General features: G+C 51.0%; 1 protein-coding gene across 1 annotated transcript; it reads right to left on the bottom strand.

The window, feature by feature from the left end:
• Nucleotides 1-332: 332 nt before the first annotated feature.
• On the bottom strand, nucleotides 333-1,766 carry Kcns2 (potassium voltage-gated channel modifier subfamily S member 2). The gene has a single exon (XM_038341124.1). It carries the CDS (start codon nucleotides 1,764-1,766, stop codon nucleotides 333-335), a length of 1,434 nt encoding a protein of 477 aa, XP_038197052.1.
• Nucleotides 1,767-17,946: the final 16,180 nt, after the last annotated feature.

The following is a 17,946-nucleotide window of genomic DNA, read 5'->3' as shown; positions in this document are numbered from 1 at the left end:
TGGGGCATCAAGACTAGAATAGTGTACACATTGGACAGAGAGATCGGCATTCTATATACTCATCTGGCAGAAAGATGAACATTTTATGCCCATAATGCAAAGACCAGTGAGTGTCACTTCATTGAAAGGTGCAAAGGCGTGGCGTTCAACACACCATCCTCTAAAAAAATGACTCTAAACATTGCAGAAGCAACCTAGGGCTCATATCCCATGCAGCTCTCCCTCTAGGGTCGGGATGACTCTTTATGTCATAACCCTACGGTGCCTGGATTGTGCCAAAGGCACAAGAGGCAGATCGGCAAGGTACGTCTGACGATCACAAACCATCCCAACTAGTGTAGAGAATCATCTAAACTCAGTTCGCTGGGCGAACTCCTGCTCATGTTCGTCAGGCTTGCCATGAGGGATTTAACTTTATGGGCATAGTAATCCCTCAAGTTGACTGAGGGGACCTCCTTCAATCCATCTCCAAAGTCACAGCTACGCATGGCGCTCTCGAGTTGCTTTTGGCGCCGGTAAAAGTGAGAGAACTTATTGAAGATCAAGGTGATGGGTAAGACCACCACCAGGATGCCTGCCAAGATGCAGGCAGAGGCAGTCAGCTTCCCGGCTGTGGTCCCAGGGACCACGTCTCCATACCCGACAGTGGTCATACTGACGGTAGCCCACCACCAGCAAGCGGGGATGGTAGCCAGGCCCTCGTTCTCCTCTTTCTCAATGGTGTAGGCCACCACAGAGAAGATGGAAATCCCCACTGAGAGGTAGAGCAAGAGCAGCCCCACTTCCTTGTAGCTGTATTTCAGGGTGGCTCCCAAGGAGCGGAGGCCAGTGGAGTGTCTGGCCAGCTTGAGAATTCGGAAGATCCTCATCAGCCTCAGGACCTGAGCCACCCTGCCCAAGTTAGCCAAGGTAGGGGAACTCTCCACCACCAGGTTCACCACTAGAGTAATGTAAAAGGGAACAATAGACATGAGATCAATAAGGTTTAGAGCATTCTTGAAGAACTTGAGAAAGTCAGGGGCCACAGCAAACCTGGCCACCAACTCGAATGTAAACCAGGCGATGCCAAAGTGCTCCACGATTTCGAACCTGGGGTCCTCACCAGGGTTGCCCTGGCCATCGGGGATTTGGAAGTCGGGCAGGCTATTGAGGCACATGGTGATGATCGATCCCAACACCACCAAGATGGAGAGGACGCTGAAGACCCTGCTGAGGACTGAGTAGCCCGGGTTGTCCAATGCCAGCCACAGCTGCCTGCGGAAGTTGCCCAGAGGTTGCCCATCGAACTTGGAAGCATCATTATAGAAAGCCAAAATCTCGTCAAAGGAGGACGTGGTGCTCTCCTGGTCGCTCTGTTCATCCCACTTCTCCTGCTCGGGTTCCACTTTGCGGCCGTGATAGCTATAGCTGCAGCAAGAGTCGATAAAGAACTCATTGATACCCCAGTACTCGATCTCCTGGCTGAAGGAGAAGACGCACAGCTCAGCCATGACGTGAAGCTTGCCCGTGTGGTAGAAATGCAAGACGTAGGGGAAGAGCTCAGGGTTACGGTCGAAGTAGAACTCACGTTGGACGTCGTCGTAGTCATCGCAGAGTTCCAGAATTGCCTCTCGCGAGTGGCAGAGAAGCAGACGGCCCAGGCGCGTCTCGGGGAAGCGCAGCAGCGTGTGGGAACGCAGCCGTCTCTTGAAGCCGCCCACATTGATGCGGATCTCTCCATCCTCGACGTCGGCCTCGGACACGTCCCACAGGCTCTGGCGGGTCATGCTGGAGATACCCAGGCGCCCGCTCCGCGCGGGGGCGCTACACCTGAAAGCAGAAGAAACCGCATCTGTGTGAGCGCCCGCACTCCCCACCCCAGTCTCTTTCTTTCTCCCCACCCTCCTCAGGAGGGCCCAATCCTCTCCAGCAGGGTCTCTGTGTGCGATCTGACACTGGGGTGCAGGAATGATTCTATGGGGGTTGACCCCTTCCCAAGGCAAGGCAAGGGTGTATGTTTCTACGAGTACAGCCGGGCCTCCACCTCCTCCCCGGAGTAGAGCCCAAAGGCTCTGAGAACCCATGGGGGCTGCGTGCTGACCTTGCCTGTGAGCAGACCAAGGAGACGCCCCCGCCCTCTCGCCGCAGACAGGCGGGACCCAAGCTGAGATGCGCACTGGCAGGGGTGGGCCAAGAAGGGGGCGCGGAGATTTGGGAGGGGGCGGGGAAATTAACCGCTACAGTCCCTAAATCTGGGCCCAGGGGGAAAAGGGTCAACTCAGCGTCCCAGGTCTCCTGCCTCCAAAGACCGATCCCCTTCCCAGCCCCCTCACCACCCACTACCCCGCGCCCTACTGGCGCCGTGCCCCCGGCCGCGTGCGCTGCGCCTTCCCCGGGCTCGCCTTGCGCGTTCTGGAAGCGCTTACCTGGGTGCACCGGCGCCCGCGGCCGAGGCCGGCGGGAAACTTCCCCGATCTGCTGGCGAGCATCACCGCGGTGGCCACCGCCGGCTGCCTGCGCGAGTGCGCGCGGGTGCGAGGATGTGGATGTGTGCGCCTGTGTATGTGCCCCGCCACTGGGCAGGCGGGGTCCGCCGTGCGCCTCCTTCAGTCTCGGGCCCCACACACCGCCGCCTGCAACCGCAAAAGGCTCACAGGTGGCTGCGTGGCCCCGACGCTCGTGGATCCCCCCTCTTCCGATTCGCGCGCCCCTCACCCGCCAAGAGAGGCAGGAGCCCACGCCGCAGGCGCCCGCGGAGCGGGGGTGGGAACCGAGCCCGTGCGCCTTGCGGTGGGCCCAGAGCCCCGAGCCGCGCGGTGGTGCTGAACGGACAGCTCCGTGCGCTTCAAGCTTTGGGCTCAGCCGCCGCCCCAGACTCTGAAGATGTTCGGGGCGTCATTCTGTTCCCCGGGCGCCCCCCAGCTCTGCACCGAGCTGACTCCTTTCCTCCCTCCCTCCGCATCCTCCGGGGACAGCTGTTATTGCCAGCACCCCAGGGCTCAGGCAGAAGGTTGCCTACGGTGACTTTCTCTCTCGCTGGATCTGTAGGAGACAGGCTAGGAAATGAGGAAGGACAGATGGGGCAGCAACAGAAGGATCTACGGGGCTTCCTCTTTTAGAGACCTGAAGAAAAGTTTCCCACACCTGAAAATGGGGTTATTGGAAAATAGGTGTTGTCGGAGAAGACAAGTTCAGCCGTGGCAAGGCTGTGGGTGGAGCAAGAGGCTGGGGAGGTGTGCACAGGTCCTATTGGCTTGGGAAGCAGTCAAGGAGTTCGGTTTGAGAATTCTGTGTGGGTACCGTGTATGCACAGGCCAGTGTGGTTGTGTGGACTCAAGGTGGGTGCTTGAAGTTCTGTGCACCTGTGTGATCGAGAACAGTAGGAATTTCCAATGTCTGTGAACAACATTGATCTAAGTCTTCTGATGGATGGAAAGACGCATGCAGCGTGCTGTGTAGGGGTATGTATGCGTCAGTGTGGCATGTGTTTGTGATGTGGGACTGTGTGCTGTGTAAACAGTGTGACCTCGGCACCAGTATGCTCATCCACAAGACTTAGGGTCCTCCTACTGACCCAAACCAGAAAACAGACCCTTATTCCTGGGTCTCCCTTTGGTCTCTGGGCCTGTGGTGTGGTCCTTGTTTTCAGATTGCTGGGTTCAGCCTCAGCACAGAGCTAGCTAGCATCTACATGTCTTGGTCAAAAGTCCTAGGGTATTTCTCACAGGGTGGCTCCAGATTCACAGGAAGAACAACAGCCACAGGGAGACACATTCTCCTTGTGTGACTCTGAGGATTCCATCTTAATGGAAAACTGTTCTGACTCTAGACTACCTAACAGCCTGGGGCTGGAGCTCTGGGTTAGTGTTTGCTGGGCATCTGTGAAGGTCTGAATGTTGATCCCCAAACCACATAAAAATGAAAAATACAAGCTTTAGGCTTCCTCAGGGGGTCTGGAGAGACTGCTTGGTCTAGTTTTGTGTGGGATCCCTGGATCCAAGTGTGACTCATTCTTGTGTCAACTACTCTCCTTTGAGCATATGTGATATGTGCGCATGGGCAAGTGTGTCCTCACTAAGAGGACTCTACACGCATGACCCTGAAGTCTCTGGGTGTGGGGCTTCCAACAAAAGCAATCATGAGGGGAAGGAATAGTGTGGTGTGGGCCACATGAGCTTCCTTTCTTTTGTTTGGTGTTAGAGGGTAGCGGTGGTGGTGGTGGTGGTGGTGGTGGTGATGGTGATGGTGGTGGTGGTGGTGGTGATGGTGGTGGTGGTGGTGGTGGTGGTGGTGGTGGTGGTGATGGTGATGATGGTGGTGGTGATGGTGGTGGTGGTGATGGTGGTGGTGGGGGTGGTGATGGAGGTGATGATGGTGGTGGTGGTGGTGGTGATGGTGTATGGGGTGTGTGTATGTGTCTGTGTAGGGAGCAGTCTGCCAATTGATGCCTGTCTCTGTGTCCATTTATTTGTGGTTACTAATTTTTCTTAAATGTCTCAGTTAGCATACGAAATAATTATGATGTTCTCTTGCATTTACCATTTACTTTGCTCACGACACCCTCTACTCTCTCCCTGCCTTGCTGTTCCCTTTCCTGACCCAGTCTCCCCCTCTTTTTTCTTTTGAGACAGGGTCTCTCTGTATATCTCTGGCTGTCCTGGTATTCATTATGTAAACCAGGCTGTCCTTGAACTCACGGAGTCTGCCTGCCTCTGCCTCCCGAGGGCTGGGATTGGTATGTGCCACCACACCTGGCCCCAACCATCTCTTTCCACTGGCGTCTGTTTAGCATAGTCTCACCTTATCCTCTGTATAGTCTGACTGGCTCTATCTTTTGAAGTCCGGCTGGGCCACAGTTTGGGGACTCCTGGGTCTCCTTCACCCCCATGGTGTGCTGCTGAGATGGTGCCAGACTTTGCAGGGCGGGGGCAGGGACTTTGGTGAATGTGTGATCTCTGGCTTGCTGACTCTCACTTTCTCAGTCCTTCCCACACCTTGGAGAGTGGCTGTGAGGCCTCCACACTGCAGGCTCCTGGAGCAGCATCTGGAGACAACCACTCTCTCAACCTGCACCTTCTTCCTCTCAGTTGACTTCTGGCAACCCTAAGTCTTACAGCCACCTTTTGCTACATACATCTGTGTGGTTCTGTTGCATGTCACTATCCCCAGACACTACCATTCCTTCAGCCTTGACTCCTGACTCCTCAGTGCCTTGGCTCCTTGTGTTCTCTGTTTGTTAATCTTTTTTTCCTGCTGTACTTTGGGGGTCTATCCTCCTAGGAATAGGACATGAGTTTGACGACTCTGGAGATTTCTTTCTCTGCTTCTTTGTCTCACTCATTCCTTCTTCCTTTCTGATTTTAGGAGACTGTTTATGGAGAAAGAAATTCTTCACTTTTGTTCTTTTTGTCCCTCCCCGGGGTAAACCCCTCCCCGGGGTATACCCCTCCCCTACACCCTTCTCACAGACTTCTGGGGCCCTCAGACTTCCTAGTTCCCTGCCACCCTCAGCTCTGCCGTCCACCCCCACCTTGGACGCCCACCTCCATCTTCCAAAGCTTGCTTGTTTTCTCCGCGTTCGTCCCCTGACCCTTAATCTCCTCCATACTCCAGGCTGCATTGGAGTCCCCGGTCTGTACCTGCCCTTGGTTAGGTTTTCCTTTGAGGCCAGGGTCAGGAACAAAACCCACACCCACCTTTCTCTGAGTTATCAAAGTGAATTTGGAGCCCACAGGGAGAAGCTGCATATCAGCTATTTCTTGGAAAGGCCAAGCAGAAGCTCCTGGACCTGGCAGGAGCTGAGAGTTAAGTGTATGTGACAGGCAGAACCACTTGTTTATTCCCCAGTCAATGCACTGAAGAGAAATGGAGCCATCTCCCTCCTTCTGTGGCAGGGAAGCTGGTTTTGTTTATGGTTTATTTAGAGGTCTGAGCCCTGATCTTAAAATATAGCTGCCTGCTTCCCTGGTGGTGTGTGTCTAGCTTGCCTGGGGAGATAGTGAGGGAGTGGAGGAGTGGGGAAAGGCATTCTGGGAAGGGAGCTGAGGGGATCCTGGGTGGTGACCCAGATCCTTGCACCTGGGTGACTGTCTCTCTGCTTCCCCTGCCAATGCAGATCTCAGCGGAGCCCACACAGCACAGACTCAGCTTTCCCCTGACAGGCAAGGGGGCTGCTTCAGCGGCCTGTCGAGTGAGCTGCCTGCCTGACCTACATTCCCCCACTCTGCAGAAGAGCCAAGCCCCATCCTTCCCATGGGCTCTGGTCCCTGGCCCTGACAGAGTGGACAAGTCTCACTCACACCTGGCCACCAGCCTGCCTCCCACTGCAGCCCAAGTGTCCCTTACAAACACAAGAGAGCCATGTCTTGCCTCCTAAAAATCTTCTAGGGGCTTCCTAATACACTGACAAGGGAAATCACTTGACTGACTGTTCCAAGGCTCACCATAATGTGTCTCTGGCCACCTCTTACCCTTCATCTCTTTGCTGTCTTTTTTTCTTTTTTTTTTTTTTTTTTTTTGGTTTTTCGAGACAGGGTTTCTCTGCAGCTTTTTTAGAGTCTTTGCTGTCTTTTGTGTCCTGGCCATATGTCCCCTTTGTCCCTGTGGCCTTTGTACCTATGATCATGACAGCTTCACATGACAGATTTTTTTTTTCCCTTGTCATTCAGGGCCTGTTTAAATGCCAGCTCCTCAGCAGCATGGCTTCCCAGCAACTTCTGTGAGCCCCCAGCCTGCTTCTGTCTGCGTCTTCACCATGCATACATTAAACAGCTGTTGAATACCAATGAAGGGTGAGTGAACAGGGCTCTGGTTGCCACATGAGGTTGTTCCATGACAAAATCTTCACTTCAGCTCCTCTCGAAGGAAAAGGAGAGATGCTGTGACCAGAGAAAGAGCCGAGCTATGGAGGTCTGTCTGCAGCAAATGACTGCATCTAGCAATCCAGTGGCTCTCATGGCTAGTCAAAGCTCCCATGATGTCTTGGGCATTGAAGCAGACCAATTGACCCAGAATCTCTGGCTTTTTCAGAAAGCTCCCAATGGAGCCCAGGTTGCTAGCATTGGTGAAGGCGTTCTCAGAGCTGTGTACCATGACCCTGAGGTCAGCTTGAGAGCAGTGCCGGCCTTTGACACAAGCTCCATAACTTTTTACCGTCCCTGCCAGTCAACCCTCACTGGCTGAAGGGCTCCTTGTGCCTGCTGGTCTAGGAATTCCTAACCTTAGAGAGAGTTCATTTGCAATTAAAAGTAATCATGTTTTGTGTTTCTCCATAGACAAAGGCGGCTCCTTAGGCCCTTATAACACTGACAGCGGTGATGAGGACTGAGGAGGGGAGAGAGGTGCTTGCTATGTGATCATGACGACCGGAATTCAGTCCCCAGAACACACGTGGAAACCCAGGCATGGGTACCATGCACTTATACCCCATCCCTGGGGAGGCAGAAAGAAGAGAGCTTCAGGGCTTGCCGGCCAGCCGGTCTAGACCAGTCTGTGAGTCACAGCTAATAAAAGACCTGGTCTCAAAAACCTGGGGAACGACAACCAAGGTTGACCTCTAGTCTCCGCATACATGTGCATGTATATTCACATGCAGACACATACACCACTCTATGAGCACGTACATACACATGTACATGTACAAAAATAAAATAAAAATAAGGATTAGGGCCGGGGACATGACATAGCAGTTAAGGACATTGCCTGTTGTTGCAGAGGACCCAGATTCAGTTACCAAACTCCAGGCCCAGGGGATCCGACACCTCCTTCTGGCCTTTTGCAGGCACCATACATGCACAAGGTATACAAACATACATACAAGAAAGACACTCACACATGTAAAATAAAATAATATTAAAAGGACTAAGGAGAAGGCAGACAGGTCACCGCCTTTTGGGTAGATTTACAAGCAGAAGTCCTGTGTTGGAGGCAGGGCTAGGAGAACTGGAGGGAACAGGCAATGGAGACCTCAGAGCTGGAAAACTCCCGAGCCTTAGGCCTTAAGAATGTGTAGGAAATTGGCATGATTTGGAGAAAAGTTTGGGAACGCGGACTCTATGAAGTTTTGCTGCGTATTATGAATGCAATTGCTCATTAAGTGTTATCTCAGGAGATAGCAGCCATATTTATGAGGCTTTTTGGTTGCTCCTCCACACAGAACTGAGGGCTTTTCTTATGAGAGTCCTTGCCTAGCCTTTTGGAATTATCCCCAGGGGAAACCCCTCCCCAACAACAGCCCCTCCCCAAATCAGCCCCTCCAGGGTGCTCCCCCCCAACAACAGCCCCTCAGGCTGCCCCTTCCCCAGCAACAGCCCCTCAGTCTGCCCCTTCCCCAGCAACAGCCCCTCAGGCTGCCCCCTCCCCAACAACAGCCCCTCAGGCTGCCCCCCCTAGCAACAGCCCCTCCCCAAATCAGCCCCTCCAGGGTGCTCCTCCCCAACAACAGCCCCTCAGGCTGCCCCCCAGCAGTCTCTCAGGGCTGATAGGCGGGGATTGCAGTCAAGGAGTGCTTAACAAAAAGGGGAGGCCCCTCCACACTGGGCCTTGAGGGTCAGGTCTTGTCCCTCCTGCCTCCTCTCCCACAGCCCTTCTTCCAGGGGCTCTCTCTATCTGCCCCCCACCAGCCCCACCGCTCTGCTTCCTTGGTCACTTCATTGATTTTTCCAGAACACCCTTGGGCTAGAATAATTAAGAGAAGCTTGAGTTAAGCTCAGACTTAAGGTCACCAGCACAAAATTAGCAACATGAGAACAACCTGGCTGCAAAGGCGGGTGCCTCCTGGCTCTGCCCTCCCCTGCCTCGAGGTCTGACCATCTCTCTCTTCTTCCCTGGTCCTCCTCAGAAGCCCAGACACCCAGGATGGCTCCTCTCTGCTTCCCTCTACTCCTCTGCCACTCTCCTTCTACAGGTGATTCACAGATGAAATGAAGCCTCCCGTCTTCCGCTGGCTCGATTCTCTCAGCCTGGAGAGAAGCCTAGATCAGGATGAACTACCATTTGGCTCTTGTAAGTGCATAATCAGGTGGCAGCTCCATACCATCTTCTGTGGCAGGTGACTGATGAACAAGAGAGTCGGAGACATGAGCTGAGCCTGGTGGTGTGCCGTGTCTGCGTTCAGTGCGCTGGCACCCAGTTCGCAAGATACAGGCAAGGGGGCTGGAGGTTAAAACACACACACACACACACACACACACACACAGACAAACAGACAGAGAGACAGAGACATGGGTCATTGAATTCCCCAAGAATGCCCCCTTTATTGTTTTCAGGGGCAGATTATATAGAGATAGCCACGCCCCAGCCAAACCCACCAGAAACCACTTCTCCTGCCATCAGGAACTCCTGAAGGTCTTGTGCTCAGAGCAGCTGTAGGCACTCAGATCAGGGGATTACAGAAAATTCAGGATCTGGGGTCTCACTGCTCCCAACAGTGGTGGTGGCGGTGGTGGCGGTGGTGGCGAGGTTGGTGGCGGTGGTGGTGGCGGCGGTGGCGGCAGTGGCGAGGGTGGTGGCCGTCATCGTCATGGAGACCACGATGGTCATGGTGAACACAGCGACAGAGAAGAACCAACTCAAATGCCTGCTCTGGTCATTTCCCATCCAGCTTTTCCAGCCAGGGAGCCTGAACACCCCCCTTTCCTATGGGTAGAGTCGCTAATCTTTTTTTTTTTTTTTTTTTGGTTTTTCGAGACAGGGTTTCTCTGCAGCTTTAGAGCCTGTCCTGGAGCTAGCTCTTGTAGACCAGGCTGGTCTCGAACTCACAGAGATCCACCTGCCTCTGCCTCCCGAGTGCTGGGATTAAAGTCTTGCGCCACCACCGCCCGGCTAGAGTCGCTAATCTTTAAACCTATGACGACCCCTAATTATTATTATTAGTGTGTTGGCAGATGCAGTTTGTCTATTGCCCAGGCTCCCAGATCTGAAATAATCACACAGAAACTGTATTAATTAAAACACTGTTCGGCCTGTTAGCTCGGGGTTCTTATTAACTAACTCTTACATCTTAAATTAACCCATTTTTATTATTTTATATTTTACCATGAGGTTCGTGGTTTACCAGTAAGGTTCACAGGCATCTGTCTCCTTCGGCAGCTACATGGCATCTCTCTGACTCTGCCTTCTTTTTTCCTCTATCTCTGCTTGGAATTCCTGCCCTGCTCTATTCTGCACTGCAATAGGCCCAAAACAGATTCTCTATTAACCAATGGTAATAAAGCATATTCGCAGCATACAGAGAGGAATCCCACATCAATTGTGAGAAGGAGCCAAGGCCTGCCTGGTGCATTGCAGCACTGAGAACAGCAGCCATAACTAATGCTGGTTGTGAGCCTTTGGGGTGTGTTCTGCCCCAGAAGGTCGCTGCTCACCCCTGGCTTAGCCTGGTTCTGTCGTTTTATTTTCTTTTACTGAAGTCCACAGAACGAACATGCCTTTGTAGTTCCAAAATTTGTCTCTTAACTATCCCAGTGACGGTGGGCTGACTGCTATCATGAGGCCCCCTGGTCCCAGAGGTTTAACAGATGGGTTGTTTCTCACTCCTCATAGCTATTGGGTCATAGCCTTCCATAGTGATCCCGGGACCCGGCTTCAATAGCCCATGGGTCCTTTCCAAAGCTCATCTGCATTCGGCTGAGAAATCGCAGAGGAGCGTGGCGTGAGATAAGTTTAGGTGCCTTTGAGGCGAGGTCTAGAAGTGGCAGACTTCACTTTGTCCATGTTGCTTGGCCAGACTTCAACCATTTGCAGATGGCAAAAGAGACAAGGTGGCTCAAAGAAATTGGGGACAGCAGCATGCTGAAGATGGATAGATGCCTTGTACCCTTCTTCCCCACAGAGTCCCTATTCCCCAGCCTTACCTGGAAGAACTTCATAGCCCAGGGCGCTCTCCCCCTGGAATCCCTGAACTGGTTTGGGGGAATGGTTTCAGCCTTGGCTAGAGTTTCATTTTTCTCTTTTTGGTGTAATGTTTTCCACCATGACCTTCTCCACATGTGGAGAGTCTGGTCCGGACTCTGGGGTAAAGCGGTAGTGAGTTAGACAGTAAGGAGTTAGTAGACCACAGTCTGGCAGCCAGACTTGGAAGCCATGAAACCAGGACAAACACACAGTTGGTGCAAGATGCCCAGTCTCACCGCAGCCCCAGGCTGACCAGAGGGTAGCATCAATGGTGGGAGCAGGTGCTTGACTGAACCGGTTCTTCCTGCACTGACTGCATTTCTGTCCTCAAGCTACAGCTGAGGGGAGCCCTGAAAAGCCTATGGGGGAGACCCCACCAACGTCCACGCAGGGAGTGGGGCTCACATGCAGCAGTTTGTGTCAGGATTCACCCAGATCGGGATAGAAGCCCAAGAACACAGTCTGAGATTTCTCCCCTCCTCTTGCCTTGATCTGGACCCCACCCTGCTAGGAACTTGGAATCCATTTCAGGGAGGATTCACTTTCTGCTCTAACCCATTTGTCCTTTACCATGCCCAGATGTCTGCCTAGGACACCCTCCCAGGCCCCCAAAAGTCAGCTCCAAGGTGCTTACGGTTGCTGCCCCGAGCCCTTACCCTTCTGCTGTGAAAGCAACTTCCACCCACCCTTCTACCCATCCATCGCCCATCGATCCATCCGCCCACCTACCCATCCCACACCCTGGATGCCTCTGTGGGCTCCTGTTTCCATGGTTACTTTCAGGGCCTGAGTCTGCTCTGGGTTTGCTGAATGATTCCCTAGCTCCAAGCTGTTCCTCACAACAGCCTTCCTGCTGGACCCAAACCCTAGCTGGCTTTCTAGGTCCCACCCTGCATAGAGACCCCCCCCCATCCACATTGCTCACAGGCCTCTCAAGGTGAATGGTTTCTTGGATTAAAAATAAAACGCAAAGTTCTCTAGTGTTTGTCAGTGAGTCTGGGAGACTGCCATAGGAAGTCAAATAGGGTTCTCAGAGGCAGAGAGAAACTTGAAAGAGAGGGTCCCTTGCAAAAATTATAAAAGCTAGCTTTTATTGGATACTCGTAAACCAGATGCCATCCTGAGGATTGACATCTAGGAACGAGGTTAATTCATATGGCAGACCCGCGGGGAATGCACTATGGTTATCTGAAGGGAAAGAGGCACAGAAAGCTTGAGAGCCGTGGTTAAGGATGCAGAGCTAACCAATGCTAGCACAGCAGACTCACTCTTGGACGCCGTGCCTTAAACACCACTCTCTCCCAGCCCCCTCTGCCGCCATTCCTCCAACCTAGGGATTCTGAAAGTTTCCCTGAGTCATTTTTTTTTTCTTCTAAGACAGGAGGTTCTGGAACACCTCCCCAGCACACAGCCCTGCTCTGAGAAGGACGAGTACCGTATGTTGAGAGCACCCTTTCCTAATCTAGGCCTCTTGGGAACAGCTGTCAGGAACGCTAAAGCTTGGGTGGGCTGCAGCTGTTCTGGGGAGGAGCCCCTTTCCCCCTGGACCCTGAGTTGGTTTGTCTGGACTCTGGAGGTTTCTTCTCCAGGGCAGAGTCAAGCAGCAACTTGTCCTCAGAGGCCTTCAGGAGGGTGGGAAGAAGCAATCCCATCAGATAGATACCCAGCTGAGGGAAGACACAAGATGTCCCTACGAGTGATAGGAAAACCAATTCACACTCTTCCCTTGCAGCCAAAAGATGAAGTTAATTTTTCATTTCTCTGCTTACGTGAAGCCCAACTAAACATAGGCATCCAGGAATGCAAACAATGACTGGATTTTCTTAATTTAGGGCAGTTTTAATTAAAATCTTGCTAAAATGACAGAGGCTTGGATATTTTTATCACAGTGGGAAGCTGTATGATTTGGGATAGAGAGAGGTAGGGAACATGATGCTAAAACACCCACCTCAACTCAGATGGCCTCTCAGGCCAGCCCCTGAGGGAAGGTTATTCTCATTGCCTTTGCTCTGGTCAGTCTTAAAGGACTCCAGTTCCTCTGCACTGGGCTCTTTCTAAGTTAGTTGAGGCTGGAAAATAAAAAGTAAAAAATGACTCGCTGGAAAAGAGGTTTTTGCATTAGAGAAAAAAATAAAGGACTTATCAGACAATCATAGCGTAAATATTAGGAAACAAACCTCAGAGCTGTCAGAGGGAATCTCGTGTCCCGGCACTGAGGACTTGTCCATATTCAGGCTTTCTCTCTCTCCAAGGCCCGTGGCACGATTAGCCTTCTCTTGTTTCTTCCATATTTGGAGGGATGGTGTGACTTGCTATGGAAAATGGCTTGTGACTTGAAAGTGATGTGTCATGTCACGTATGGGCTGGCGCGTCACGTATGGGCTGGCACATGAGTTCCGTGCTCGGCGGGGGAATTCCTTGCAAAGAGAGCCTGGATCCCTGTGCTGCCCTGAAGAGACCAGCAGCCCTGAGGGAGATAAGCAGCTTGAAAGAAAAGCTAGGGGTGGGTTCTATCATGGCTGAGAGTTAAGAGCCAGTTGGTGGTTTCTTCCACTGGGTCTCTCTTCTCATGAGGAATACAGTCTATGATGCTGTTTTGGTGAGCATGGTGCAATAAGACCACCTTATTTTAATTATTGTACATTAGATTATTTTGGGATTTTAAAAATCTTCTGTCCGGTTTAGTCTAGAGCAGGAAGAAGCTTGCCCTTGCTGGGGCTAAGTAAAACTGGCGGGAAGTACATATAACCTGTTTAGGCCACAGCTTGCATGTCAGCAACCGGAAAAAGGCTGGGAAGCACAGACTCCCAGGGAGGGCTACATGGAAGAGAAGAAGGAAATGAGAGCCAGTCTGAAAACTAAACGGTACTAAGTTTCTTTAGGGCTGGGGTGTGGTTCCAGGTCGCGGTGCTGCCTAGCGTGTGAGGAGCTCTGGGTTTAGTCCCTGGTCCCACACCAGACAAAGCAGAAGTTTTTTCTGGGTGATAGGCCGCATCAAGAATGTCCTCATTATGACATTGAGGTCACAGTAATTCTGGTACAATAAATGATGCAACATGATAGGAGATGTTCACGTTCACAAAGTTCTGAACTGTGAGTCTCTTCCACCGCGAGCTGCTGCTTCTCCTTTAACACGCCCTTCCGTTGTCTCAGAATTCGTTAACACCAAAGCAGAAGAGGAAGAAATAATGTGGAATACTCTTACGGTTGGTTCTGTCTACAACTCATGCAAAGCCTATCCACCTGCATTTCATTGGTCAGAACCTAGTCACATGACCATTTCTAAAGCCTGGAAAGGGTGGGAACCCAAGGAAGGAGAATCGGGCTTGACAAATCTTACCAGACTAAAGTTGATTTAGGCTGTATTCTCATATAAACGAGCCACTAGAAAGGATACGGCAATAGCGCTTGAGATCCTTCAGCCATGTCGTGAGAATGAATGACGGCGGATACACAAAGATAGCACTGCTTGGAGGAGTGCACGGGGACAAAAACACCCAAAACAACAACAACAACAACAAAACTAAAAATCACTGGATAGACAGCATACAGGAAGACTGTGGAAGCTTGGGTGTGACAGTAACACAAGCATCTAGGGCTGCCCGGGATAGGAACCACTGGAGAACCACCGTAAATGGCTGTCCACGCACGCTTCAGCATCGCCGGGGCGTAGAAAGTAGACCCAGCTCTACACAGGCTACATACTGGGAGCTGATGAGTGTGGTTTTTACTAAGGTACAATCTTCTACTTTTTGGATTAAAGTAATAACCATAGTCCCAAGCCACAGAAACACTTCCTGGGATAGCTAAATCATTGGGCTTCTATACAAACAAGTGTCGGTGAATCAGACAAAAGCAACGGAGAGCAGGGAAGACTGGAACAGCGGTGGAGCCTGCTCTGACATCAAAATTACTGTTTTACAGGAGAATATGGCTGTCAGGACAGGACATCAAAATTGGTGTTTTAGAGAAAAATATGGTTTTCAGCTCCCAGAAAAGTAGACTCAAATGAATATGGGGCCTTGCAGCTTGGTTAAGTGGACGGCGACTACAAAAATCTCTTTTTCAAACTATATGTCAGTGTTAGATATGGTCCATAAAGAAACAATTACAATGCGAAGTGTCCTACTCTACCCACCTGTGTTTGACAGTCTGGGAGGTTGTGAGAACCTTTAGTAGTGGCTGGAAGGACTGAATCACTAGGGGGTGGACCTTGTGGGTCATAACCCGCCCAGTTCCAGCCTTACCCTTTGCTCAGGGTCTGCTGAGGTGGACAAGCCTTGCCACAGACTCCCACGGCATTGGACAGTGCTCAGCCCTCTGGCTTTCCCACCTTGGTGGACTGTGTCCCCTAAAACTGTGAGCTAACGCACAAACCCGTCTTCTCGTAGACTACGTCTTTCGGGCGTTTGCTCACGGCACCCTGAAAGCACAGACATGAACGCTGTTTTGAGAAACGCGGTGTTTTTATTTAGGAGTGAATCAACAACAAATACGTGAAGACTACTTCAAGTTATTAGCCCATTGTGGCAGGGACCCGTTGCCATGGGGACCCACTGGCACAGGGTGGGGCTGCTACTGCGAGACTTGCAACCATGTTGCCTTTGAATCACATGCATTAAGTGCTGCTCGAAATGCAGAAACTTCACAGGAAGGTCCACGCAAGGAACCCGAAAGAAGGACTTTGAGCAATGTTAGTAGTTCACCGGGAGGTTTCAGGCACAACGGAGAAAACACCGTGAGGTATTGTGCGTGCAGAGGACTTGCAGCTTTAAAGCCAGCAAATGTCTGATTTAGTGGCTGTCCATCTTACTGCTCCAGAGGGAGAGCAGCCAGGATTTATATAGTGCATCTGTAACTAGAATTGTGTCACCAGCACAGACATCTTCCCGTGCTGCTGCAGGAGGAGGAGCTGCAGTAAAGCCTCCCCCTTGGGAGCCATAGGAGCTAGCGAGGATAATTAGAAGTACTTGTACCAATCCTTGTGGGAGAAAGATCAGCAACCTTTGGCGATGAGGGACCGCGCAGCCTGAAAGCTGATGTTAGACTGGGTGGGCTTCCTCAATTTCCTTTATTGCTGTAACCAATCAAAGCCGTTTGACTTCCCTGTGAGCAAGGCTGACCAGCACAGATCAAGCTGCCCTTGAGGGGAAACTACACCTTTAAGCAAGAATCATAGGTAGTGGATGGAGCTACAAACTAGGGACGTCTGGAGAACCCTAACCCAAAGAGTCATTCCTATTCTACTCCACCATCTGCAGGAGACGAAGGTGAAGGCTGGGGGCACACAGCTCTTCCTGTGAGGGAAGCTGAGCCCTCAGTCTCTGGGTTTCTTGGCGCTGGACTTTCCCAGCTTTGCACCAAACTACGCTGAGTCAAACAACCATCTTAGATTTTCCAAACCTCTCTCAGCTGTGTGGTTTTTAGTGTAACAACCACCAAGGTATCCCATTATCTCTAGATCAGGAGTTTTTAATTTCTCCCCTAATATCCAAAATTAGAAACAATATGGAAAAACTTCAGAAATATAAATGTAGAGAAAATAAATAAGACTGATTCAAGGGCTTATACCTAAATGAAATCTGATCCCTGAGCCTTTCACTTGAATCATTTCTTTCCGCTTGGGTGTGTGGCACTCTCGAGCTGAGAAGGGGAACTCTGTGTTTGGGGAACATGAGAGCTTTCTCTACCACTGAGCTTGGCCCAGAAAGCATTTCATAGACGGGGTGTAGGAGATTTCCCTGAGCTCAAAGATGGCTGGGAATGAGTCAGAAGAACCAAAGGGCACAAGGCCACAGAGTTGAGTTTTTAAGCCTTAAAGTTGAACCACATGGGTTGGCGTGTGGGTAACAATAGGACAGAAAATCTAGCATTAGATAATTCAATTTGCAGAATGCTGTAGCTGAGTCCTAAGTGGGATTTGGAGATTGGTTGTTGGCCAAGCTGGTCTGTGGTGCTCTGGGTACCTGTTTGTATGACGTGTAGGTGTGGGATCTTACTTGGCCATACCTACAAGGAGTTGGTGGTAGAGTTGACTTGGCAAAGAAGAGAAGAGCAGGCTGAAGAGAAAGGGGATAATAGAGAGTCAGTTTCTCTGGGGCCTCCCATGCCAGCAGAGAGCTCATACAGAAAACCAAACAGTTGATGACATGCTGGGTATGTCAAGGCTGCCTCGGAGCTAATGGAAAATCATGGGATATCCTGGCCTCCTCTCTCGCACGGAGCCCGTTACAGCTCTTACACATCATGAGTTGGTGCCTGTGGACACTTCCTCTTCACCACTAGTAATTGAATTCTTCAAGGGACATGCGCAGTAGTGGGTTTCCAGAGCGTCATCTGAGTGATCCCAGGCTACGGGGTAACCGTTTAAGGATGATGGGCCCCGTGGGAGAAAGACAAGCAAAGGAACTCCAGGTTACTGGTTCTTTCGTAGTCTCAAGAAGGGAAACTAAGTTAAAGAAAAAAATTGGAGTCTGCATAGCAACGGAGACATTCTTTTTCAAACTTAAAACTGGGTCATATGGTAGGTGACACGGTTGGAAAATAGGATCATGTATCTAAATTCAGGACTGGCCTAGAAAAAAATTGCTAAAACAGAGCCAGGTTAGCCTGATTGAAGGTCTTGCTTGCTGAGATTCCTGGCCATGCACACTTGTTTATCCAGCCTATTGTCTAAGCAGAACAGGAACCCACAGACTGTTTTATAATGGCAGCAGGAAGTTTGCCAGCCAGCGGCTGGCTTTGCATTATTTTGTGATCTAAGGTTCTGAGGAGGTTGTGTCACCGAGGTCTGTTTAGAATGCAAATGATTGCTTGGTCTCGTAAAGGTTTTAAGAGGTGTATTTTAATCATCGAGTCTTCCCCTAAGCTCAGCATCATATTCATGAATAAATTGTGGTGCCTTTGATTCGACAGAAATTGGGTGGACTCGCTGAATTAATGCACTTTTCTTTTCTTCTGGTCCTTCTCAGAACCGTGGCACTGTGCACTGCTATTAGCTTTGTGAAATGCAGATGAAGTATAATTTCCCCAAATTGATCTGTTCTACATCACTGGGTTTCAGCTATTTGCATT

This window comes from Arvicola amphibius, chromosome 9 (assembly GCF_903992535.2).
Source record: "Arvicola amphibius chromosome 9, mArvAmp1.2, whole genome shotgun sequence".
In the NCBI taxonomy this organism is placed as follows: Eukaryota; Metazoa; Chordata; class Mammalia; order Rodentia; family Cricetidae; genus Arvicola; species Arvicola amphibius.
This window is presented reverse-complemented; position numbering and strand designations above follow the sequence as displayed.

Excerpts from the sequence above, each read along its gene's own strand:
- Kcns2 (XM_038341124.1), bottom strand. The coding sequence starts at position 1,766 with ATGACCCGCCAGAGCCTGTGGGACGTGTCCGAGGCCGACGTCGAGGAT.